At 54.6% G+C, this 24,294-nt stretch overlaps 8 protein-coding genes across 8 annotated transcripts; 5 read left to right on the top strand and 3 right to left on the bottom strand.

Moving 5' to 3' along the window:
• The first annotated feature begins 253 nt into the window (after nt 1-253).
• BO80DRAFT_421223 (uncharacterized protein) lies at nt 254-1,659 on the top strand. The gene has a single exon (XM_025718553.1). It carries the CDS (start codon nt 271-273, stop codon nt 1,540-1,542), a length of 1,272 nt encoding a protein of 423 aa, XP_025580365.1. The 5' UTR covers nt 254-270; the 3' UTR covers nt 1,543-1,659.
• Nucleotides 1,660-2,570: 911 nt separating this feature from the next.
• On the bottom strand, nt 2,571-4,813 carry BO80DRAFT_421222 (DUF4246 domain-containing protein). Its single transcript, XM_025718552.1, has one exon. The coding sequence runs from the start codon at nt 4,789-4,791 to the stop codon at nt 2,683-2,685; it is 2,109 nt and encodes a 702-aa protein (XP_025580364.1). The 5' UTR covers nt 4,792-4,813; the 3' UTR covers nt 2,571-2,682.
• Nucleotides 4,814-5,124: 311 nt separating this feature from the next.
• BO80DRAFT_421221 (uncharacterized protein) lies at nt 5,125-6,257 on the bottom strand. Its single transcript, XM_025718551.1, has 2 exons — nt 5,482-6,257; nt 5,125-5,394 (listed from the first exon to the last, which is right to left on the bottom strand). Exons 1-2 carry the CDS (start codon nt 5,866-5,868, stop codon nt 5,317-5,319), a joined length of 465 nt encoding a protein of 154 aa, XP_025580363.1. The 5' UTR covers nt 5,869-6,257; the 3' UTR covers nt 5,125-5,316.
• An 813-nt stretch (nt 6,258-7,070) lies between these two features.
• Nucleotides 7,071-7,992, bottom strand: BO80DRAFT_475202 (uncharacterized protein; the record flags this gene model as incomplete). Its single annotated transcript, XM_025723200.1, has 1 exon — nt 7,071-7,992. The coding sequence occupies exon 1, from the start codon at nt 7,899-7,901 to the stop codon at nt 7,071-7,073; it is 831 nt and encodes a 276-aa protein (XP_025580362.1). The 5' UTR covers nt 7,902-7,992.
• Nucleotides 7,993-8,711: 719 nt separating this feature from the next.
• Nucleotides 8,712-11,827, top strand: BO80DRAFT_397474 (glycoside hydrolase family 71 protein; the record flags this gene model as incomplete). The annotated part of the gene is made up of 3 exons (XM_025717383.1): nt 8,712-8,795; nt 8,846-10,138; nt 10,235-11,827. The coding sequence occupies 3 exons, from the start codon at nt 8,712-8,714 to the stop codon at nt 11,825-11,827; spliced, it is 2,970 nt and encodes a 989-aa protein (XP_025580361.1).
• Nucleotides 11,828-12,994: 1,167 nt separating this feature from the next.
• Nucleotides 12,995-15,698, top strand: BO80DRAFT_451562 (putative phosphatidate cytidylyltransferase; the record flags this gene model as incomplete). Its single annotated transcript, XM_025721885.1, has 2 exons — nt 12,995-13,547; nt 13,603-15,698. 2 exons carry the CDS (start codon nt 12,995-12,997, stop codon nt 15,696-15,698), a joined length of 2,649 nt encoding a protein of 882 aa, XP_025580360.1.
• A 1,584-nt stretch (nt 15,699-17,282) lies between these two features.
• On the top strand, nt 17,283-21,089 carry atg1 (serine/threonine protein kinase ATG1). Its single transcript, XM_025724874.1, has 3 exons — nt 17,283-17,875; nt 17,988-20,613; nt 20,666-21,089. Exons 1-3 carry the CDS (start codon nt 17,747-17,749, stop codon nt 20,818-20,820), a joined length of 2,910 nt encoding a protein of 969 aa, XP_025580359.1. The 5' UTR covers nt 17,283-17,746; the 3' UTR covers nt 20,821-21,089.
• A 1,134-nt stretch (nt 21,090-22,223) lies between these two features.
• Nucleotides 22,224-24,132, top strand: BO80DRAFT_344079 (high affinity methionine permease; the record flags this gene model as incomplete). Its single annotated transcript, XM_025715259.1, has 6 exons — nt 22,224-22,326; nt 22,395-22,626; nt 22,682-23,132; nt 23,188-23,452; nt 23,505-23,667; nt 23,727-24,132. 6 exons carry the CDS (start codon nt 22,224-22,226, stop codon nt 24,130-24,132), a joined length of 1,620 nt encoding a protein of 539 aa, XP_025580358.1.
• Nucleotides 24,133-24,294: the final 162 nt, after the last annotated feature.

The raw sequence follows: 24,294 nt of genomic DNA, 5'->3' as shown, positions 1-24,294 counted from the left end.
GGGGGGGAGTATGAGAGTTTGGCGTTGGATGGGCCGGGGTTTTTGTGGAAGAGGAGGATTGTGGTGGAGGGGTGGGAGGAGGGGGTTGGGGAGGGGGGCGTGGCGTTTGTGAGGGCGCGAGGAGCGAAGTGTGTGGATAAGGAGGGGGAGGATGGGGTGATGCCGGAGAGGGTGAGGAGGCCGGTGGTGTTGGATGAGGCGTTTGCGGGGGTGTTGGAGGGGGTGTTGAAGGGGGAGGGGGAGAGGGAGGTGGTGACGGGGAGGAAGGAGATGAAGAAGAGCTCGTGGGGTCCGTTGGAGATGCTGCAGAGCACGAATGGTGGCACTTGGGTGGTGGCCAATATCACGGCCCCGGAGGCTGGGCCTGGCGCTGCGGAGCAGATGAAGGCGATTGCGGAGAAGATTGAGGCGATCCTAGCTTCTACAGGCCATGGGGGTGGAAATGCGCCGCGCACTACGGCTGATATCGTCTTCACGACGGTGCTGCTTCGCTCCATGGCGGACTTTGCCTTGATGAATGGCATCTATGTTTCGTTGTTCAAGAAGCCCAATCCTCCGGCGAGAGCCACGGTGGCTTGCGGTGACAGCCTGCCGGAGGGCGTCAAGGTTATGGTCTCGGCGGTGGTGGACTTGGGTCCCAGAGACCAACGACAGGGCCTCCATGTCCAGTCTCGTTCGTACTGGGCCCCGGCCAACATTGGTCCGTACTCGCAAGCGATGTCCGTGCCTGTTCACGGTTCGGAGCAGATGGTGTACATCGCTGGACAGATTCCTCTGGAGCCGGCATCGATGGAGGTGATGGGGACGTCCCCAGCGGCGTTGACACGACCATGGGTGGAGAATTATTCCACACGAGCTGTGCTGTCTTTGCAACACCTTTGGAGAATCGGTCACGCCATGCAGGTGGACTGGTGGCTGGGAGCGGTTGCGTTCCTGACAGGAGAAGAGCACATTGAGACGCAAGCCCGACTAGCATGGGATCTCTGGGCCCGGATGCATGCTCGTCAGGAAAAAGACGAGGAGGAAGATGATATTTCGGGCCTGGACGTGTGGGATATCAAATACGGAGGCCGCGCACACGAACAACCAACGACTACCACAGCACCTAATCTCCCCAACTTCGAGGTAATCCACTCCGACGCCCTAATCCCCGCATTCTTCGCCGTCCAAATCGAAGAACTGCCCCGCGGCTGTGACATCGAATGGCAAGGTCTCGGCTACCGATGCGGTGGACTGAAAATGACCGCAGAAGACACAGCCTACGGCCGTAAGATCGCCGTGGCCACCGAGCAAAACCTCAGCTACACCAGCATTGAAATCGATGCCGAGCAAGCGCCGTCTGACGTGGAATCCCATCTGCAGCTTATCCTACAGGCGCTTCCCGAGAGATCGGAAGATTCGCACACGATCATCTATACTAGTCAGCCTTTGTCGAGGGTTCCGTTCCCGGCGCAGGTGGTGCCCTGTAAGGCAGTCTGGGGTTCACGGGGACGTCAATTGGCGGCTGGAGTTGTTGTCCAGAGACATACTCGGGCGTCTTAGTGTCGTTGAGACAGTCAGTCATGAGCCCACAGGGCATGACTTCAGGCGCATATGATATCCAATTTGTTGGTAAATCGTTGGACAATAAGAGAACAATAGATCAATGTTATAGCAGCTCCATGTAGGTAGGTATGATAGAAACCATCATACAAGTCAACACAGACCCCGAAAAAAGGAAAAAAAAAAAAATACCCACTGGGACACCAACAGCCCTACCTACCTACAGGTACCCTGATACCTGAAACCACACTACAAACAACTCTAGTACACCGCTTAAAAAAAAAAAAGAAATAGAGAAACCTTCCTGAAGTATAAAGGAATGATTCCTATCACCGGCACTACTATACTTACTTCTACCGCCAGATATCCAGAATGAAATCTGAATCTAATCTATACACCACGGCGACGGGCGAGGAAAGTCGTCTGTGTATACTGTACTACTGACGTAATAGTCCATGCAGATGCAGTCTCTATGTTATCTGGGGATATATGATTACCTCAGTACTGTACCGAAGAGGGCATCCTTGAGGAGGTTATCTTAGATGTATATAGTGGGTATACATACATGCAAGAGCTGGCTATGTTGGTTTGTTCTTGGAGGAGACTACAATAATAATAATAATAATGAAATGACACTGATTATCATGATTTCATCAGTATTAGTCCCGTCGAATACATACCTTTTAACAATGAGGGTACATTCATGGGGTCAGAAGTAGGGTTGGAGGTCGTAGACCAAAGAAAGTTAACTAGATGAACGATATAGCTGGATCACCCCATAACGAGTTACGTGGTATTTTGGACCAGGAGATTCTCCTTGATATGTGAACATGGAGGGATTGCCTCTAGAAGAGCGGGGTATAGTTCTTGGGGAGGTGATGTGTGTTCTCGTCGATGGGGTCATGTTCGGATTCTGTATACTGGGACCTGTGTATTGATCAAAAGGAAAGGGTGGGTGATTGACGTGAGTAGGAGTTGAAAAAGTATTTACGTAGGGATTTGTTCTGACAGAATCTAGTCGTTTGATTGTCATATATGACCCGCCCTGGCCCCCCCAGATTATGTAGCGTACTCTCATCCAACAGGCAAGATATGATGAGCTAGGATACCATCGAGCCAGATAGGTGTGCACACTCCCGCTCAACAGAATTCCAAATGATACCACAACATGTATTTATTGAACCCCTCGACCTGGGCTTGATGGGCCTCCTCTCTCTCTTCATCTGATCTTCGTTTGTACTGCAAGGCTTCGGAAAGATGCATTGGCCAGGACCCGGTTTCCGTCATGATCATATCCACCAGCTCTCTGGGAAGGGCGGATAACATGGTTGCATTCGTCAACACCGCATTGCGCCACCAATCATGCTGCTGAGGGGGCACATTTCGGGTCGAGCAAATCCGATAGTGGGGATCAACCAGCCACAAGACGACACATCGCTGATGTCCCGGGCGACTGGGATCAAGCAGGGAGAATGGATGTTTTTTGTATCGCAAGGTATTCGACCAACTGAGAAAGCGACCGGTAGTGACGGCGACGGACCCTAGGGTTTGAAGCCTGAAAACACCTGGCTCTAAGCCAATTCCTGGGGACGGCGGCAGCCCGTAAAGTTTGTAGATGCAAAAGGGGTCCTGTTGATGGCCGAAGATGTCCATGGCATCATCCTGTTGGTACGAGATGCGGGACTCGGTGATATTCTCCGAGCTATAACAGAAAAGAGCGGTGGCGACAATGTGTTCATTGAGCATGCCATCCACGTGGAATTCCGGATCTCCGGGATAATGGGGCGCCTCCACCGTCAGATCGATGCTGAAGACCCGGACAATGACCTGCAGACCCTGTTGCCGGAACTGGTCTTCTAGCGACACCGAGTAGTATTCGTGATCTCGAGGCAGTTCATACTCACTTTCACACTCATACGGGCCGAGGATTGGGTTCGCGGTCTTGCCCATTTTCCAGTCTTCGTACGAATAGGAGACTCCCGGTTCGGGGTAGGAAAAGCGTTGGAGTCGCCTCCACTTAGCCATTATGATGTCTTTGACGCTTTTAGGGGACGCCCACATTTCTGGCGTCATTAGAGCCAGAAGGTCTGCGGATCGAGGTGGATCGTTGGGCTCGGGTTCGAAAACTCGATATTTCGGATTCACCTCCGGTAGCTGTAGATAGTCTTTCACCTTGACACAATGATTCTCCCATTCCCGGGGGGTCCAGGAGCGTCGAGTGATGTCTTCACTCCACTTATATGGGAGCACGTCCTCCGGGGGCCATCCATCCATTGGAGGCTCTTCTTCATCGTCTGTGACACCCCATGTATAGATGCGCCGAGGCATGCGACCTTGGAGGCCTTTTACTAGAATGTCATTCCAAGGCCTTATAGCCCGGGAAATGAGCTGCTCGATAGCAGCATACGCTTGGGTATTGCTTGAGTGGAGGTTATTGATATACGACGTGATCCGGACTGCGGTCCCCGAAGACTCAACAAACTCAACCTCGCAAGGTAGCCATTGAAAGCAACTTGAAACCTGTTGGTATTTATATCGTTCGGAAGGATGGCGGAGCCCTATGGGAAATGGGGCAATCTTTCTCAGGGGATGAACGAGCGCAGGTGCCGTCTGGCCCGGACTTGTGGAAGGGGGATACGAGATCGCGCCGTCTGCGTGAGGGACCCGAGCATCCTGACTGAAAACGGTGGTCCGGCCATAGATAAGCATGTAAAGCGACGGGTCCACTGGATCGTGAATGCCACTCTGGGGCAGGTGACTGAATGCGTCTTGGAGTTGACACCTGACGACCTCCGGCACAACTCGATCGGCTTTGCATACGCCGGAGTCTGCATTGAGGACAACAACGTGGCCGGTGTCCCGCAAGTCTTTTGCCTTATCTTGTAGCTCTGCAACGCACCAGAGCCATGCTCGGGCAGTAACCAGGTCCATGTCGACATCTTGATCCGTCTCCGAATCCAGATCCGCGTAACCGGATGCCTGTGCCCGCCATTTAGCGAGAGTCTGCTCGTCAAAGACATCCTGTTCCCAGTCTTTGATATCCGTGATTCGCTCCATGAGACGCAACATCTGGATTTCGGGGGCAGTGAGCCTGAGAGGTTTCCTCTTGTAGTCCTCGCGTGCCGCGTGCGTGAAGCGTTGGCCGATATCGAGCTCATACTCCAGGGGGATCCCGTCGAAACCGGGAACTCGTAGTGGACCGGCGCCACTATTATCGAGGTGCAAGAGAGGTTTATCTTCGCGGTTCATGTTGGTAGGAAATCAAGTTGGATGTTGGATGCCGATGATGGACGGAGGAAGGAACAAACACACCCTCGGACTGATTACTAGTCGGGCGCCCGGCAACGACCGGCGGCATGACCATCCCCTGTCCAAGTGCGCCGCTTGGCTGAATGCTGTCTCGGACTTTCCTACGGACGCCTCCAGTGCTCTCGGCCGGCGGAGCGGACGGATGGCACGCAGACGTCTACTAACCCGCGCTAAACCGTACTAACATTAATGCTCATGATGCCATTGTAGATAGTCCTGTCTTGCCTACATTTAGATACCATCACTAGTGCCTCTGTAGATAAGAAACAAGTACGGTAATCACTCCTGAGAGGACATCTAGCAATTGGCGCAAGGCCAGGCTACCGGCAACAAGTGGAGATTCCAGGTATCTTAAAGCGACGAAAAGAAGGAAACAACAGGGGTGAGCATCCCGAATGATTAGCGCTGGTGGATGACCGCCTGCCATCTTCCTCCCTTAGTCACAAGGCACAGATACCGCTACCTCTATTTTCCGTGAAGATGATTGTGGCCGCCACGCCTGTGAACATCCAGGTGCCGCTTAATCGCCGCACTATTCAGGGTCTGGACAAACGGAAGGGCTCAGTCAGTTTCAGTGAAACCAAGTACACACCATTGTAAAGCAATAAGGGGCTCTCATCGGGAACTTACCATGCTGGCAGTAAGCGAAGATGTCGGAAGATGGTGAATCAGATGGGAAGACGAGGGCACGGGGGAAGGCCAAGCATCATGGGAAGGACTGCTGGTCTGGCCGCAGGAACCAAAGGAAAAATTGGGATTGGGTGCTGTGGCTACCGGGGAGTGGCGGAAAAGTTCACACTGGCCACCACTGGTGAAGAGCCAGCTTTGACATGCAGGAAGGATCGAACACTTGAGGCCACAGTCCGTCGCATCCGTATAGTTGGAACCGAATGTTAGAGCGGCGCCACTGAAGAAGGCAATGGTATCATGAGAGATACTTCCCAGGCAAGCTGGACTTGCGGTCGTAGTCGCAGCCAGAGCAAACAGACCCAGAAAGGTAGATGGAGGTAACAACATTTTGTGAATAGAGTGACACTGAATCAGGTCTGTGATTATTGTCGAGAGAACTGTCCCTTTATCTAGTCCTTGGTATATCATCTCGCGCATGCGGATGTACCATGGTAAGATTACTCTCACCAGGTACCTCCTATGTTAGTTAGGTGGTATCCGTGGATCCTGGCATCGCTGCATCGTAATTTCCGAGGCTGCCCTGGTTGCCTTGACGCTCGATATGAGGCATGTGCTCCTCTGATAAGGTGGTGGAATAGGCTGCTAGTGCTGCGCAGCTAGATCGATAGTCCAGGGCCAGATCAAATGAGAGTGAGACTCCCATCAAGGGTTCATTTGCGCCTTGTTAGCATTTCGACCACTCTAGCCACCAACCGGCTTTCCCCCCCCCCCTCCCGGTAGTCCACCGGAGGTCGGTTACAGGCTATATATAGCATGGGTATAAACGAGCACGGGGTATCTTCGGCGGAAAAGGGGCCACATCCTGGAGCCTTGGATAGGGGCGTGAGTGTTAGTGCGTCGGTACCCCGCAGGAATAGTAACTGAGGCTTGCGAATGTTTCCAAATGTTCCCCGGGAGAGACCCTGAGGGCCGCCGTCTTATCGCGGGAGTCCCGACCTCCAACCGGATCCGGGATAGCGGTTCGCTGCTACGATTGCGGGTGAAGCCGGTTGAGCCGGACGGAGTACATCGACAAGCTCTGGATTAACCACCAGTTAGTCGACCCTTATCGGTAACGGAGGTTCTGCCTAATTAAGAACTCATGAGGCCCTAGTAGCAGCCCAGCAGACCCTTCCTTCCCGAGATCAGGTACACCTTTGACCCGATCAAGCTCTTTTGTCGGGGACGCTAGGCGCTATACCGTCCAAGGGCCAAGGCTTCTTCTATTCCACTACTGCACAACTAGTGACTCCGTGCTCAGGTACAATCTCCGGGTCGCCGTTAACTGACGGACTGAAAGGAAAGAACAGTGAGCCTTGTTTACACCCTGTCCACTAGTCTATCTTGCATACCAAGTCCTTACATCCCATGAGCGTCTTCGGACTTGAACTAATATGAGCTAACAACTAGTGGCTACCAACAGGAAGAAGAAAACTGCACAAGACGCAATCGAGAAACCTAGGATCCAGAGAGGTAGAACAGCGGAGATAGGAGGAAAAGAAAGGATAAGACAGAGCCAGTAATTTCGCGGGTCCTCCAATGCCTGAAATTCAGGAACAGCCGGCTTCGAGCGATGCTACCGAACGCTGATACACGTTCACCGTATTTTGGTGATTTCGGTATACGCTGTTGCCAGATTCGGCCTGGACCCAGTTAAGATATCCCCGTAATGTGGTATCAAGGGTCGCCCGGTCCCCATTTGCTACCTGCTCAGCCATGCTGGCATAGTCAAGGTCGGTGTAAACGATTTTCAAGGCTGGCGACACAGTTCTGTCCATACCAAGCTCTCGTTCGGTTACCTTGAGGGTGATGTCTTTGTACTCTTTTGCAAAGGCCTTCGCTTTGGAGCCCTTTGGCTGTCCTTTTTGAACAACCAGTTGAGTGAGCCGAATAGCCTGTGCCCATCTCAAGGCCGCCGCTGCTTTCTCCACCAAATCCGCAGACGGTACCACTGCTCGAGCCTGTTGTATTTTACTCGCCACCGCATCGACCATGTCTGCGAAGCCCACGGGCGGATCTTTGATAATATTCTCTGATTTTAAGAGTGTGGGAACGTAATCCCAAGAATTGCCGATCTCCTCGGCTGTTGCATAAACCTCGGGGCTGGTAGTTTCTCCAATTGCAGTGGGTTTGAACAATTCAACGTAATTCGAATTGATGATTGTTTTCATAAAAGCCGCCAAGGTGCAATCTTTGCCCATGCATTCAGCTCCAATCGTAGCCTCATATGGTACGCCGTCTGCTGCCGCTCTGGCTGCAGCTGCGGCATCGATTCGGTAGGCGTAGTAGAAGAATATAGCTTCGAAAGGACCGGTTGATGTGGAGCAATGGGCCAGGTTGATAGAAGTAACCAGCAAGACAATAAGCAAGATCAGCTCCATGGTAGATGGGTTCGAAGGGGGTGAATTGTGCAGCACTCGTCCAAGGGAAATCAGAAGATTGCAAACAGGTTCTGGGGGGATGGAAGGCAGGGCTCGAACCACAAAAAAGAATTGGACACAGCAGACTTCATAGGATCCGCTATTTATCCTCAAATGAAGTCTCTCCCGGGGGTAAAATGGTGTTTGGCCCTGGCCAAGCCAAACATTCAAGACCCTGTCATCTATCGTTGCGCCAAAACGATACGGACGCCGGTGGCCTGCTAGTCCATGTAACCTCAATATAGGCAATCAAACTAAATCCAAGGCGATATTAAATGCTCATTTCGCTTCTGGGGGTTCAGACTAGGCCAGAGAATGATACGATAGACCGGGATCCCAGCGAGCAAATCTCTTACTGCCTCGTTTATCTACGGAGACCTGCTCTGGTCCGACGGACTCTCCTGGGTAAATGAATCGCTCATGTAGCCAGAGTAAAGGCACAACGAGGATTCGCTAGCCATTATCTGCGAACTACTACCATTAGGGGCAATGCCCTGGCTATCGGATCTCTCGAAGGCCGTGAGCAAAGCAAAGGACCTCATCCATCTATAAATAAATGGCGAAAGGCTCCTCCCAACCCCACATATTGGCAGAATCACTCTTTTCACTCACACTCACTTTTCTTGCTGCTTGTTCATCTGTTTGCATGCTATAAAATTCCGTCGTTTGATTCTAACCTCCATCTTTGCTTTGTTTCGCCCTCTCATTTCAAATCCTTGCTTGTTCCACAAAGTCAGCTTGACAGTGACACCTCTATCATATGCCTACACCATGCGGCGTTTTCTCTCCGCGATTCTGTCGCTCAGCCTCTGCGCTCTTCAAGTTCAGTCTCGAGCCGTGTTTGCCCATTTCATGGTATGTCCTTCACTATAGCATCATGGTATCGCGCTGACAATACCGACCAGGTCTCTAACACCCTAGGCTATACGGTGGACGACTGGCAAGATGAGATGCTTCTTGCTTTAGACGCGAAGATTGACGCCTTTGCCATGAACATCGCGGTGGGAGACACCACAAACACTCAATCCTTGGAGAACGCCTTCTCAGCCGCTGTCAATACTGGGTTTTCGCTCTTCTTCTCGTTTGACTACGCGGGCAACGGGGCGTGGGCAAAGGATGATGTGCTCACCATGCTAAACACTTGGATGTCCGCGAAAGCATACTGGCGATATAATGAGAAACCCTTTGTGTCTACGTTTGAGGGCCCCGACAATGCAGATGACTGGATTGATATCAAAGAGCAGACCGGGTGTTTCTTTATTCCCGACTGGTCCTCTGTGGGGGCCGATGTTGCGGTGACTCTTGGAAGTGGCGTGGCTGATGGGCTGTTTAGCTGGGCGGCATGGCCATACGGCCCGAGCGATATGAATACCTATGTGGACGCCTCCTATATTGACTTCCTAGATGGCAAGCCATATATGATGCCGGTTTCCCCGTGGTTCTTTACAAATATGCCTGGATACAGCAAGAACTGGTTGTGGCGTGGGGATGACCTTTGGTATGACCGCTGGGTCCAGGCCCTGTATCTGGCGCCCGAGTTCATCGAGATTATCTCCTGGAACGACTTCGGCGAGTCCCATTATATTGGCCCTATTCAGGACAGTGGCTCTGCACTGGCTGGCTCCACCTATACCGCCTTTGGAACGGGGCAGTCCCCGTACAACTATGCATTGGACATGCCACATGATGGCTGGCGAGCATTTCTCCCCTGGCTCATCGACACCTATAAGAACAATATCTCGACAATTACACAGGAAGGAGTTCAGGCATGGTACCGGCTCAACGTCCGCGGCAGCTGCGCGTCGGATGGTGGGACTACCGGTAACACCGTGAGCCAACTGCAGCTGGAGTACTGGCCATATGAGATCCCTCGAGATCGGGTTTTCTTCTCCGCCCTGCTAAGTTTTCCAGCAGACATCTCAGTCACAGTCGGGGGTACTGATCTAGGTGCGAAGTGGAATAGTACCCCGAGTGGAGGGGCAGGGATCTATCATGGTAGCGTGGACTTCGCGACACAGGTGGGGAGCGTCGAGGTGGCCATCACTCGAGACGGTGCCACCATCGCAAGCTTCACGGGTCAAGATATTGTCATCGGTTGTGCCGCATCAAGCAACATTGAAAATTGGAACGCCTGGGTGGGCAGTGCCATGTCACCCACCACAGTCTCCGCCACTCCGACCTACTCCCTCGCGGACGAGGTGTGCATCCAGGGCTGGGGGGTGGGCAACTTCGACGGCCTTTGCTCCTTTGCTTGTGGGCTCGGATATTGCCCCGTCGGGGCCTGCCTGTGCCAGGACATGGGCCCGCAGCCGAAAATGCCCAAGAGTCTGGGGGTAATGGGCTACCCTGCTGCCGGGATGACGGCCGACTACTCGGGTCTCTGTGCCTTTTCATGCAACTACGGTTACTGTCCCTCTTCGGCCTGCACCACGACCAAAGTTCCTCTGGCTACATCGACCATATCGCCCTTTACCCCAAACACCTGCACCGCTGGAGAAGGGACGGGTGACTTGGCAGGCCTCTGCAGCTATGGCTGTAACTATGGCTTCTGTCCCATCCATAACTGCACCTGCACCACAACCGGTCCGCTGAATGTGCCGCCTACTGCGAACACGAGTATCTACGGCTTCACCTTGGACGCCTATACAGATAGCGGCCTATGTGACTTTGCCTGTGAGCGGAACTACTGCCCATCCCCGGTCTGTTTGGAGGATGTCCGAGGTAGTGGTGACGGAGGGGGGTCAAGTTGTACAGATGATGAAACCGGAGACGATTGTCTCGGAAACGTCACAACCTGTGATTACACCCTCACTTTCGCCAGCTTTGCAAGCCTGAGCTCCTCATTGGACACTCTGGAGGACTTCTGCGTGAACTATTATGCATTGGATATCCTTGCGGATATGCTCAATGCCACGATGACCAACTACACGGACATCCTCTCAAGCTACAGTGGCAAGTTCACTGAGTATCAGAAATATATTCGCGAGGAGGTGCCTGGTGTGCTGACGGCGTATATGAACCCCGGCGGTGCTGGCAATGCCTTTTTCACGTGTACCTTCGGCCAGGACGGCGTCAACACGTCCACAACCACCTGTCCATTCGACGTAGAGCAGCTCTACAATGGCTACGACATCTACTACGACCTGACCAACGCCACCGCCTTCTGGGCCAACCTCACCGCCACCACCGGGATCCAGGAAGACTGGGTCCAATTCGGAGACAAGGATGTCGGATCGAGTTGCGGCGTGGGGTCTGGCAAGACCTGCCAGCCCGACCAGGGCGTGCTGGTAGGCTATCCTCTACCGGCGGACACCATCACCGTGACCAATCCCCAGACGATCATCGAGGACGCCCTTCCAGGAATCCAAAATCTGACCGACACGATCCTCCTAACCCAGATTTTAGCGGTGACGGGGGCCTATGGAGGAAGCATGAGCGATGTGCTTCTCACCATCTCGACCGTCGTGTTCACGCTAGCTCAAGCCGTGGCAAACATGGGCATGGTAGTAGAGGTTGCCGATAAGGCCTCGGAAGAGGAAAAGAAGGCCATGATCGAGGAAATCATCTTTGGCGTGCTCATGATTGCCCCCTTCCTGGGAGAAATCAGGCTCATTTCGGAAAGTTTAGAACAGCTGGCCGATATGATGTCGCTCATCGGAGACGCCGGCGCGCTGGGCAGTACCATCTACGGTGTCGCCACGGACCCGGATTCGGCCATCTTGGATATCTTTGAAATCGCCCTAATGGGCGGGGTTCGGACGCCCGAGGAGTTCGAAGACGCTGCCAATGCCCGTCGCGCCTTGACTGATGATGAGATCAGTAGCCTGGGATCGGACTGGAAATCTTGGAGCGACGAGCTCGCCGAGGTCCGGTCCCCGTGTTACTGAGAGGTCTGTTCCCGGAGCGATCTTGTAGGGAAGACTATTGCTGTCCTAGATGTACTATTATTAAGTGTAAGATCTACCATGTGCTTCTAAGACCGAATATTGCCAGCATCTATCGAACGGGTTAATGGGTAGACCTTCGTAGAACCCTGCCTGGTCGGTTACCAAGCATAAGAAAAAGCGCTAGAGAACTCCTTCACTTCACAATTGGTAGTGATCGTAATGGCCCTCCCGATCTTCTTCCATATCATCCGGGTCAGATTCATAGTTTCTGTCCTAACTGGACAATCCCATCCCGATGACACCCCGTCAGTCGTTATTGATCGCCTGCCCAGCAGCTGATAAATCACCTCTCCAGAGGAACGATAGAGAAACCCCAGGATCAAGCGAATATCCAGAGTAACGCCATCACTCGTTCCTGTCGACAGCCCGGCTCCTTCATAGGAATACTTTTCAAGGATTGGCAACTGGTGTAAGATTAGGTCAGAGCGACATTCCGGTGAAGTCTATAGGGAGGAGATTCTGAAAGACGCCCTTTCTTTTCAGCTTCAGTAGGCAAGACTCTGAAGGTACGCGCAGAGAAACCTCACTATTATCGAACTGCTAGTTTAGACTATCTTATAATAGTCTGCAATGTCCAAGGACCTTGATAATGGTAACATGAGTGAAATTTGCAGGAGTATACTCTGCCGGTGTGCACAAGTTAAATCTTAGCGGAGGCTCAAACACTAGCCAAAGAGAAGCGCATCAGTAGTTGTTGATCTGCTCTGCTGCGAAGTGTCAGCTCATAGGGAAGACGTCAGATTCATGGCACGATCCACTGGTGTGGGTTGATCGCAGGGCGGCTCTCCTGATGGATGGATGGACGACAGCTGACGTGCTGCCGGCATGTGATAAGCGAAAAAACCCGCCTTTCCGTTCCGCTGGTGGCTCCGGCTGCATCAAATCGATAACATCCTGACCTCTTCTTCCCCCCTCAGCTGCCGTCTCCCCCGCGCACTTTCTTTGGGTCAATTCTTCCGGTATGATGGACGGATGCTCACTGCACGCTTCTCCCCCAAATTCTGTCATTGCTAACACCCGTCCCCCCCCCCCCCACAGTGCTCTCCCGACCCATCCTCCGATATGACGTACTCGCTATAAGGCCGCCCCGACCACAACATCCATGCCATGGCCATGTCGCTGAGCCAGGAGGAAGATGAATCGCTTCCGATCAAGGGTTCCGCTCTCGAAGCAGACGTGTCTGACTATCCCCGCCAACCGTCCCGATCCCCTCATCCCTATCGTCGCAAGGGCTCGCATTCTGCATCGCTGCCTGCGGATTCCGGCGACCGGCCAACCCGTCTCCACTGGCCACGGACCTCAAGCGATAGTGGCACCGAGGCCGATGATGAGAGCACAGGCGTGCTGAGAGGTCTACCGGCTGCCCCTCTGCGACCGCGGAAGGGGTTGCGCTCGGGTCGTCAGGCCGCCGGTGAAGAGGATCAGTGGTTTCCCGTCTTGCGCTCGTGGCCGTCAATAACCCGGTCCACTTCGCGGAGCTCTCGGCGGAGCTCTGGGGAAGAAGCTGAGGCTGAGGCGACCGAATTGCGCGAACAAGCAAAGCGGAAACGCCGGGTTGGGATCCTGCAGAGATTACTGGAGACCGCGTTGCTCCTCTCGGTGGGTGTGGTCGTTTTGGGACCAGAGAACACGCGGTCCGTTGCGTGGGCTTGGAGAAAAGGTGCGCGACATGTCTCGATGGTCGTTCGATGGATGGTGTTGCTGATTGTCCTCAGAGCTCCTGGCCCACTCGTTGCTGATCACTGGCCTCTACGCCGCCTATCCTTTCCATCGAGATGGACGTTTTCGCTTCTCGAGACTACGCTCCTTCGTGATTCCGACGAGCTTCGATCCCGCGCCGCTGCTTTATCCGATCTTGATACCCCTTTACGTTGCTTTATCCTTAGCGCAGCATAGTCCTACCCTAATACTCCCTAATATCCTTCTCAGCCTCTCCTCTCTGCCTGCCGCCGTCATCCCGCTGCATGGCTGGGTTCATGGCCACAGCCTCGTCCATTGGATGATCACGCTGCTCCCGATGATCGTCTCGGAGGAGCTCTCGGCAGGCATCTCGCCTCCCAAATCTTTGTCGCTCCTCGGTCTCAACCCGGAATCTTTGGCTCTTATTTTCCCTTTGCATCAAGCGTTGATACCCACTCTAGATTTTTTGTTGACTACCAGCGTCCTTCCAGCAGAACTGCAGCTTTTGACAAGCGCGTTGATCAATTTATTTTTATTCGCAAGCTCCCCCCAGGCGGAAGTCCTTAAGGCGTTGCTATGGCTTGGTGGCTTGTGCATCTTCCTCACTTGTCGTGACGTGCTTCGCTGGGAAGTGGCTTTGGCACGGATCCCCAGCTGGAAGTTTCGGCGAGCTCCCAGTAACTCGCAATCGCCTCGAAGTATTTTCAATGTGCTCGATCACAAGTTGTGCCAGCGGCTCAGCCGGACGGGCACCTCGGAGGACAACATGTCCGACAGTGACTCGCCCGAGGGCCAGTTCTTGCTCGTCTCGCGCAAGACGATGTTCGAGACGCGCGAGAAACACAAGGCCGGAGAGTCAGCTCTGCCAGCAGAGACCGCCGGGATAGAAATCGTTCGACAGCAACCCAAAATGACCCATCGGCGACGGCACACCATCTCCAGCGTCAACGAAGTCGCACGCACCGGGAAGATCAGGACGACGCCCAGTGGCCGACGCAAGCGATCAATGGCGCCTGGACTAGCGTCGTTTCTGTCGATGACCGTGCCGCAAGCCCAAGTCCGAAAATGGCTCTATGCATCTTTCGTCTACGTCATGGTGTTCCTCATCATCTTGGGGCCCATCCGGAAATACGTGGGGGAGCGCGCACTGCACGGAGAAGAGCCGTTTGGGTGGGCACTCAGCTATCTGCTGGGTAACGTGTCGTGGTTTCGGTTCTGGGTCATCATGTGGAACCTGGAGTATTGGATTCCTCTCCCCGCTCGCCTGGACCCCGATCTGTCCTACGCTGCTTCCTGCACCCTGGGGTGGGTGGAACATGTCCGCCAGGACACCTTTGGGGAGGCTAGCTCACGTCTCCTGATCGCTGCGTACTGCATCGTGGTGCTGGCAATGGGGCTGGCTGTTGTGTTACAGTTGAGTTCCGTCGCTGAAGTAGATACGAGACGCAAGGTCTTCCATGGTATGATGGTGTTGATGTTCCTTCCAACGGTCTACATCGACCCCACATTTTGTGCGCTCGCTCTCAGTTTAGTCCTGTCGATCTTCCTGCTGCTCGATCTGTTTCGAGCCTCGCAGCTGCCTCCGATCTCGCGACCGTTGACCTACTTTCTGGCGCCCTACGTGGACGGCCGCGACCATCGGGGTCCTGTCATCGTGTCCCATATCTTTCTCCTCATTGGATGCTCGATCCCCCTTTGGCTCTCCCTGGCGGATATTCCTCGGACCGAAGACCATCCATGGGTGGGGTGGAATGCCTTGACCCGGGAGGTAGGGATGGTGAGCGGAATCATCTGCGTGGGTATGGGCGATGCGGCGGCCTCGCTCGTCGGGCGGCGATTCGGTCGGCGCAAGTGGTTTTGGGGAGGAGGCAAGTCGCTCGAGGGCAGCGTGGCATTTGCCGTTGCTGTCACGGGGGGGTTGATTTTCGCGCGCGGGTGGCTTGTCCTGGGACAGTGGCCCGTGGGTGGACCCGACGGACAGCATCATGGCTTCCCCTGGTTGCAGGTGGTGGTGAAAGCCATTTTGGCCGCCGGAGGCACTAGCGCGACTGAGGCCATTCTGACGGGGTGTAACGACAATGTCGTGGTGCCGGTTGTGTTGTGGCTACTGGTGCGAGGGCTCGGACTGTGATACCGGCAGGGTGACCACCTCGACACAGCGATCGAGATGGTGCAATAGGTTTGGTGGCTGTGCTGGTGTACCCCTGACCACACTGGGGATGGATAGAGAAAACGGGTGGATTTTGTGTATTTGTGCCTTTTTTTTTTCTTGTTTTTGATATACATTATCTTGCAGCATTGTTCGAAGAGCCAGGCGTCGGGAGGTCATTTGAGTGCCGGATGACGTGGAAGGCTTCCCCGGCTGAATATTCGACGGCCGTCGGACTAGCGCAGACGTGCAGTAAATAGAACGGCTAGAAAGGATCCCTAGATAACGACCCTCCGACCAGGCAGCATTCCTACGAGCCGGCCGGTAGTCAGCAGCCACCGACGCGAATCAGCCGGGCCGTATGGCTGTTGATCGCCACCTAGCGAGATCCCCCTTGGGTCCTTGAACTCCTTAGCCTCTTGGGCCGCTGCTAAGGTTTGGAGTGGGCGAGGCTACGAGCGACCTCCCCCTCATAGCTTATCAGGGCGATCCGGTTCTTCAGTGGCAAGGTCGGATGGTCGACCATCCGAGGCAGTGATGTCGTAGCTGGGCAAAGTCACTTGAGCCTGCAGATTATCGGCTGGGATTGGAGAATTCTCCCGCGAACGTTGGCTGGTCACCGTGACTGGCCTGGAGCGATCCGATCGACCTGGGAGGTGTCACTGACGCAGGGCGTTCCTTCGGGCCTGGCGCGGTCACCCGGGCCTGTCCTCGTACCGGGATTTACTGGACCTGACGCTCGTATGGTCACAGTGGTGCAACCCTGCTCGCTCGTTGGGGCGGTGTCCCATGGGGCAAAGTCCGGTGGATGGATCCCGTGAGACCTGGTTTCAGCACGGTATTGATACCGAATGGTACGAGGGAATACGGGAAGCCCGACGGGGCCAGTGACCTGTTCCGGCCTCAGGCCATGGCGCGTTATCGACCGTCTTTCTTCCTCCTGCTGGCCTGCATCTGTATCTCTGCGACTATTCGTTGCTCCGGGGGTCCTTTTTTCCCTGGCCACTTTCCGGGGTTCCCCTGGTTGTACCCTTCTTCACCATCATCATCATCATCACAACTTTCTTCTTTCATCTGGCTCCTACCATCCGTATTTGAATAGAATACTGTACTTCGTATCTCTCCTTAGCACAGAAGAATAGAGAACAGAGAACGGGTGCCTGTGCCCCCACAAGATTAGTCACGTCCCCCCATCAGTTGGTTGCGGTCATCGCCCATTCCAGTCTGCCAACGCCGCTCTCCTGACCGCCTTGAGACCCAGTCATTCCATCATTCAATCATCCGCCATCGATCGTTATCGCCGGTCACGCTCGCTCTACTAGTCTCTCCTCCCCCAGAGAAACGGCATCGTCGAGGATCCCTGGGTCCAGCTGCTTCCCGCCTTTCTTGCTCCCCATCACATCATCCTTCACACTCTCATTCTTGGGCCGGCTCTCTCTCGGCTCCCATCTTCCCCTGTCGACGTCCGCGTCCTCTTTTTTTTTTCCCCTTCTTCTTCCTCTGGTCTTCATCCATCTTGTCCCTTGTTGGGTGATTCCTACCTTATCGTCGATCCCCGATCTCTCTATACTTAGTCCCACGCTTTGGTCGTCATCCTCCTGGGATCCCTGTCGCCCTCACCTTCCATCCTATCATACAGGCCCCCGTTTCCGCCTCACCGCTCTCCCGCCTACTGACGCCGGCTGTAGGTGTGCTGCGCACCCTTTTTCTAGTCCCCCAGTACCCTACCTACACTCTGGACCGACCCTTCCTGTTGCCTGTCTGCTGTTCGGTCCTCTGCCACGCAGTCCAGGCCTCCTTACCTACTCCTCTAGCTCCGAACGCCCTCCTCTTCCTACTTCCTACTTCCGTTCATCCTACTATATCATCGATCCGTCTACTCTTCCATCGACCCGCCTCTCCGATCTTGTCTGTCGTTCCCCTGATGGGCCTCTTCCATCATCCGACGCTGTTGCTGTCGCTGTTGAGGTAGTGTGTGGTTGACGAGGCGTGGTTGGTCTTCATAGAGCCCTCATCGCCGTGCTGCAGTCATGGCATCTGCACATCACTCCAGAAGGTCCAGGGAGGACTCTCGTCCCGAGATGCCCATTGGCCATTACACCCGACTGGATGAGATCGGTCGAGGGAGCTTTGCCACGGTCTACCAAGGTGTTCATACGGTGAGTTCGGGTCCCATCTCATTGATCACCCTCTTTGGGGAACCATGCCTGTTACCGGCCGAGCTCCCCGGCTCCAACTTATTAGGGCTAACGAGGATGGAATGACTCTTAGAAAACACGCACTTATGTGGCAATCAAATCGGTCAATATGTCCAAGCTTAACAAGAAGTTAAAGGACAACCTGTCCACCGAGATCAACATTCTCAAGGGGCTTTACCATCCACATATTGTTGCTCTCATAGACTGTCATGAGACGACGTCTCATATCCATCTGGTGATGGAATACTGTGCCCTGGGAGATTTGTCCCTTTTTATCAAACGGCGCGATAGTCTTGGCGATCACCGGTACACACGGGAAATGATCTCCAAATATCCTAACCCTCGTGGTGGTGCTCTCAGTGAAGTCGTTGTCCGCCATTTCCTCAAACAACTGTCGAGCGCCCTCAAATTCCTTCGGGACCGTAATCTCATTCACCGTGACATTAAACCGCAGAACCTCCTACTCTGCCCATCTCCTTCATCCTACCGGAGTGGGATGGCTCCGGTGGTTCCCTTCAGAGGCAGCGAGGACTCCTTCAGCCCTACAACGGGGCTGGAGTCGCTGCCTATGCTCAAAATTGCCGATTTCGGCTTCGCCCGTTCTCTTCCTTCCACCGCTCTTGCGGAGACTTTGTGCGGTTCGCCTCTGTACATGGCCCCCGAGATTCTGCGGTACGAGAAATACGACGCCAAAGTAGACCTTTGGTCGGTGGGCACAGTACTCTACGAGATGGTGGTAGGAAGACCCCCTTTCCGTGCAAGCAACCATGTCGAATTACTCCGAAGGATTGAGAGAGGCGAAGACAGGATCAAGTTTCCCGAAGAGAACCCTGTAACCGCCGAGATGAAGGCACTTATCAGAGCCCTCTTGAAGCGAAACCCAGTGGAACGACTGAGTTTTGCTGACTTCTTCGACAATGGCATTATTACGGGACCGATTCCTGGTCTGGTGGCCGACGACACTCCCTCACGCCGGCGTTCCTCCGTCGATCCAGTGGCTGCGCAGCCGTCGTCTCGGCCCGCATCTCGGACTGGGCGTAGCACTCCGACGGCAGTCCACCGCGAAAGAGATGTGCCATACGCTGGGGGTCGGGGCGAGCCGTTGACGCATCCGATTGCTCAACGGGCCATGACACAAAGCCCTCGACCCGATACTCCTCCAACGCCGATGCGGAGGACTGGGAGTGCGGATCGGCCTGTTTCTACCCCAAAGGAGGCCACACCACCAGCGTCCTACCCGACAAGACCGAGTCCGGTGTCTCTTGCAACTGCACCAGCTCGCCAGGAGCTTGTTGACCGCGCTCCCACGACAGCCACCACGGAACGGCAACGAAGTCGTACCGCTTCTTCGGGGGTCCCTCAGATCGATAAGCCTGCGGACAAGACCAAGGATGAAAGAGAGCATGCTGCACAAGAAGTCGCGTTCGAAAGAGACTACGTGGTGGTGGAGAAGCGCGCGGTGGAGGTGAACGCCTTCGCTGACGAGATGGCATATAACCCTCGGATTCAAGGTGGGTTTCACAGAAACGGCCAAGCAGGCGCAGTTTCTCGCCGCTCGGGGACAACTCCGAGCACACCGTCGGCCATGGCCTCGTCACCGCAAGCTTCTCCCAGCAAGGCGATGCAAATCATTTCGGGCCGGTCGCGCGCGGATTCAGCCCACATCCGCCAAAATTCTTACGGGCGTCGGTATGGACAGAGCCCGACGTCGGCCACATCAGCGATTTCGAAGGCTCTGAATATGGCCAGCGGACGTCTGTTTGGGATGAGCTTCTCGCCACCTATGACCATCACGAAAGGCGGACGCTCGCCTCCTTTGGCGTACAACCCGTTCCCGGCCTATCCTAGCGCACAGACTAGCCTGATTGTGCTCACTGATGGGTCTAGGCCCAGCGCAACCCTGGACGAAGACAGCAAGACTGTCCATGAGCTCGAGGAGTGTGCGACTCGCAGTGATGTTGTGTATGGCTTTGCTGAAGTCAAATATAAACAGCTGATTCCGTTGGCACCATCGGTTCCAACCGACCCTTCGGGAAAGCCCATGCCGGACGTCGTCGATTCGGCCGACGGTGGGCTCACGGTCGATGCTATCGTGACTCTATCGGAGGAAGCCTTGGTTCTCTATGTCAAGGCCCTGTCCTTGCTGGCCAAGTCAATGGACATTGCTAGTACCTGGTGGACCCGCAGGAACCGGGCGGAGGCTTTTGGTGAGTCGGCAATCAGCAGAGCTGATGCCGCGAGCAATCGGATCAACAATGTCGTTCAGTGGGTGCGCAATCGATTCAATGAGGTCCTAGAGAAAGCGGAGTTTGTCCGCCTCAAGCTGGCCGAAGCGCAGAAACGATTGCCACCGGACCATCCCAGCCACCCCAGCAATCATTCGATTGGATCTTCCCTAGGCTCCGGAGCCTCTACGGATGTTTTCGTCAGCTCCGGCGTGACTGCCGAAAAGTTGATGTATGATCGCGCCCTGGAGATGAGCCGGGCGGCAGCGATCAACGAACTTACCGGTGAGGATCTAGCCGGGTGTGAGATCGCGTATGTCACGGCGATCCGGATGCTAGAAGCCGTGCTGGAAGACGACGAGGTGTCGCGACCGGGCCACAGCAGCGGCGCCGAAAGAGGCAATGCCGGGAGGGAGAACGACAAGATCATGCTGGACGGTGTCCAGGCGGAGGATCGCCAAGTGATGGTTAAGCGTAAGTTGTCCCCGCCCCATGCACGGCAGCCCGCGCTAACGCACTACCACAGTGGTTTCTAGTATGCGGAATCGCCTGGCGGTGCTGCGTCAGAAGCTGGCCCGACTTTCGAAGCGCTACACGCCCCCGTCCAGTGGACCAGGCAAAATGCCGCCGTCGAATCTTGTGTCTCTTGCCCCGGCCGTGGGGGCCACTCCCCCGAAATAAGACGTTGGCCGTTACAACCTGAAGCATGCTGGCTCATGCTCCATTCAATCCTAGCGTTCTGCTCTTTTCTTCTGCATGTGTTCGCATACATTTGATGCCCGACTCTGGCGAGAGTCGCTTATGCAGGCAGGTGCATCTGGCCTATGACCCGCGGACTGCTTCTTCTACTTCTTCTGTGTTTGTTCCCTTCTTCTTACCTTCCTACCGTTTATTTCTTCTTTTCTCTCTCTTTGGGGGTTTCATATACACATCACTACGCGAGTGGCTGAGAATTCATCCGGTTCTGCGTTTTTCCTTTTTTTCCTTTTTTTCCTTTTTTTTATTTTTCTGCTTTTCTTTTCTTTTTCTATCTTTTTCTGCTCGGGTTCCAAGTTTTCATTGCTTGTTGGGCGTGTGGTTTGGAATGGCGTTCCAGTTTGGGAAGAGGTACACAAATTGCCAGCGACCTTGGATACGATTGATGATGACACCATGGGATTATAGGGAGTTCTGTGGGTAGGGAGGGAGGGATGGAAGTTCTGGATGCAGATACTGCGAGTCAGACGCAGGCTGTACTGTACATACAACCTAATCGCACGCAAATTCTTGGCGGGTTTCGCCCACCGGGTTGACTGTTGATTGCTGGCAGGTCCAGCTGGCCCCACGGCGGAGGCGTTGATCTGGATCCCGGACTGGGCTTAACTTTACCTAACTTAAACTGCGCGCGCATCGCAAGAACAGGGACTAAATTGCGTGATTGATTTTGGTGTGTCATAGGAACTCTCCCAGCGGTTCCCAGCGGTTTGCCGCGCCGGTCGGGGTGGAGAGCTTTCCTCGCTCGGGTTCCGCTCCGACCATGAGGAATTTTTTTTTTTTGCCTCATCCCGAGGGGACCCTCAAACCGCGCGCCGTGGCGGTCGACCACATGGCCGCTGTCAGGTCCATTCTTTCTTCCGGGATTGTCGCGATTGACGCACTTGTCTTTCCTCTCTCTCTCCCTCTCGGTGCTTTGCTTTCCTCTTCTTTCTCTTTTTCTAGAACGTTGTTCGGAGCATTAGTCTTGGTTTTAGGGTGCTCGACCGGTATACTACTTGCAGCCCTCGTGATCCCGACTATGCCACACTTGCCCTAATCGCCTTTGTCTTGGATTAATTATTCCTTCCCACCCATCAGAACGTTCCTTGGCCTTGCCGCCTGGCTTTGCAGGGAATCCCTCGTGCCTCAACGTGTCGCTGACCTGCTCGCTGAGGATTGCATCACATTTAGCTGCAGCACATCATCGCATCTTACGGTTTTGCCTCCGGTGGTAGCCGCTCACGTTCCCCTGCTCGTGGTGTCGCCCAGCGCTATATAGCTCCCCCCGGGTCTCCACGTCGAGACGGTCGGCTTTAGACTGTCACTAGTGTTTCTTCTCTTGCCACAAGATGGCTGACGCAGCTGTGGAATCTGCGTATCAGAAGGGCGTCCTGCCCGACACCAAGGCTGTCGAGGAGGGCCCTCGCCGAACGGATGGCGTCTCCGGATTGTGTATGTGTAACCGTCCGACCTGGCAGGGTTCACCCACGAAGACCCCACACTAACGCTGCGAATTTCAGATGAGGGTAATGTCTTTGAGGCCACCCCAGATGACCGTCGTCAGATCGGTGTCGTCAGTGCCTCCTTCTTGATCTTCAACCGTGTTATCGGAACCGGTATCTTCGCCACCCCCAGTACGATCTTGTCGTTGTCCGGCAGTGTCGGTCTGTCCCTGATCATGTGGGTGATTGGTACCTTGATCGCCATGGCTGGTACTGCTGTCTACCTGGAATGGGGTACTGCGATCCCCAAGTACGTTTTCCCTTGGTTTGCCGATCCTGTTAGGGCTCGGGCTAACGGCGCGTAGGAACGGTGGAGAGAAGAACTACCTCGAATACGTCTTCAAGAAGCCCAAGTTCCTGGTCACGGCCATGTATGCCTCCTATGCGGTCCTGCTGGGCTGGGCGGCTAGCAACAGTGTCGTCTTTGGCGAGTATATCCTCAATGCTGCGGATGTTGAGGTTGGGCGCTGGAACCAGCGTGGTATCGGTTTGGCTTGCATCACTGCCGCCTTCCTCATCCACTCCTTCGCTGTGAAGTGGGGTCTCATGCTCCAGAACTTCCTGGGCGTTGTCAAGCTCGTGATCATCGTCTTTGTCGTTGTTGCCGGATGGGTGGCTCTGGGTGGCCACATGAAGATCGATCCCCCTCACAACTTCACCAACGCCTTCGAAGGCACCACCGACACCGGATATGGTATTGTCATGGCCTTGTACAATGTCATTTGGTCCTTCATTGGATACTCGAACGCCAACTACGTATGTCATCCTGATGCACCTGGTGATTCAATAGCAACGGACTGACTTGTGACAGGCCCTGAGCGAGACGAAGAACCCCACCCGCACGCTGAAGATTGCGGCCCCGATTGCCATCTGCTCGGTCGGAATCCTGTACATGCTGTGCAACATTGCGTACTTTGCTGCGGTGCCCAAGGAGCAGTTCCTGTCCTCGGGTCAGACTGTTGCTGCCACTTTCTTCGGTAACATGTTCGGCACGCGCGCAGAGAAGGTCATGTCGGTCTTCGTGGCCCTGTCGGCGTTTGGAAACGTGTTGTCGGTGATCTTCTCTCAAGGACGGAGTAAGTGGCCTACCCTCAAATGCAGGGACGTTACGAAGCTAACGTTGCGCAGTTGTCCAAGCCCTGGGTCGTGAAGGTGTCCTGCCCTTCTCGAAGATCTGGGCCAGCAACCGGCCGTTCAACTCTCCCGCTGCTGGCCTCTTCGAGCACTGGGTTGTGTCCATCATCATCATGTTGGCTCCTCCCCCCGGTGATGCCTACAACTTCCTGGTCAAGTAAGTTGCCTCTTCTCCCGTCGCAGCCTGAGATGTCCCAGCTAACTGGTCGCACACAGCCTCATCACCTACCCTCTGTCCATTGTCAACGTCTTCGTGTCCGCCGGACTGGTCTACATCTACCTGACCAAGGCGAAGAACTTCCCGGACTGGGCTCCTGGAATCCGGGCGACGCTGCCCGTCACCATCTTCTTCTGCCTGTCCAACATCTACCTGGTGGTGGCGCCCTACGTCCCGCCCAGCGCCGGCCAGAGCGTCTACAACGACCTGCCCTACTACCTGCACTGTGTCGTCGCGCTGGGTATCTTCGCGCTCGGCGCCCTGTACTACCTGGTGTGGGCGGTGCTGATGCCTCGCTTCGGCCGCTACATCCTCGTCAAGGAAACCGTGGTGGACGCGGATGGCTGGTCCAGAAGTGTCTTCACGCGGATGCCGCTGGATCAAGCCCAGCAGCTGCGTTCTTAAAGGAGCGCCAGCTTCATTTCATCTCGCAGGGGTCCCCCTGCTCCTTCGTTCTTTACTATTATGACGAAAGATTCAACATCAATGCCCCCTAGGGCATAATCATAATGTTTATATATACTAACGGCTAGCATTCATGCGGAGTTTCGGGGAGGAAACGGAATT

Source organism: Aspergillus ibericus (assembly GCF_003184845.1).
Source record: "Aspergillus ibericus CBS 121593 unplaced genomic scaffold BO80scaffold_2, whole genome shotgun sequence".
Lineage (NCBI taxonomy): Eukaryota > Fungi > Ascomycota > Eurotiomycetes > Eurotiales > Aspergillaceae > Aspergillus > Aspergillus ibericus.
Note: the sequence above shows the minus strand (reverse complement) of the source record. Positions and strands in the feature narration are given on the sequence as shown.

What these genes read in the sequence shown, in the direction of transcription:
- BO80DRAFT_421223 (XM_025718553.1), top strand. Translation starts at nt 271, where the DNA reads ATGAAGAAGAGCTCGTGGGGTCCGTTGGAGATGCTGCAGAGCACGAAT.
- BO80DRAFT_421222 (XM_025718552.1), bottom strand. Translation starts at nt 4,791, where the DNA reads ATGAACCGCGAAGATAAACCTCTCTTGCACCTCGATAATAGTGGCGCC.
- BO80DRAFT_421221 (XM_025718551.1), bottom strand. Translation starts at nt 5,868, where the DNA reads ATGTTGTTACCTCCATCTACCTTTCTGGGTCTGTTTGCTCTGGCTGCG. An exon ending in CTTCGCTTACTGCCAGCATG is followed by an intron (nt 5,395 to 5,481) that starts GTAAGTTCCCGA and finishes CCGTTTGTCCAG; the next exon opens with ACCCTGAATAGTGCGGCGAT.
- atg1 (XM_025724874.1), top strand. Translation starts at nt 17,747, where the DNA reads ATGGCATCTGCACATCACTCCAGAAGGTCCAGGGAGGACTCTCGTCCC. An exon ending in TCTACCAAGGTGTTCATACG is followed by an intron (nt 17,876 to 17,987) that starts GTGAGTTCGGGT and finishes AATGACTCTTAG; the next exon opens with AAAACACGCACTTATGTGGC. An exon ending in TCGCCAAGTGATGGTTAAGC is followed by an intron (nt 20,614 to 20,665) that starts GTAAGTTGTCCC and finishes GCACTACCACAG; the next exon opens with TGGTTTCTAGTATGCGGAAT.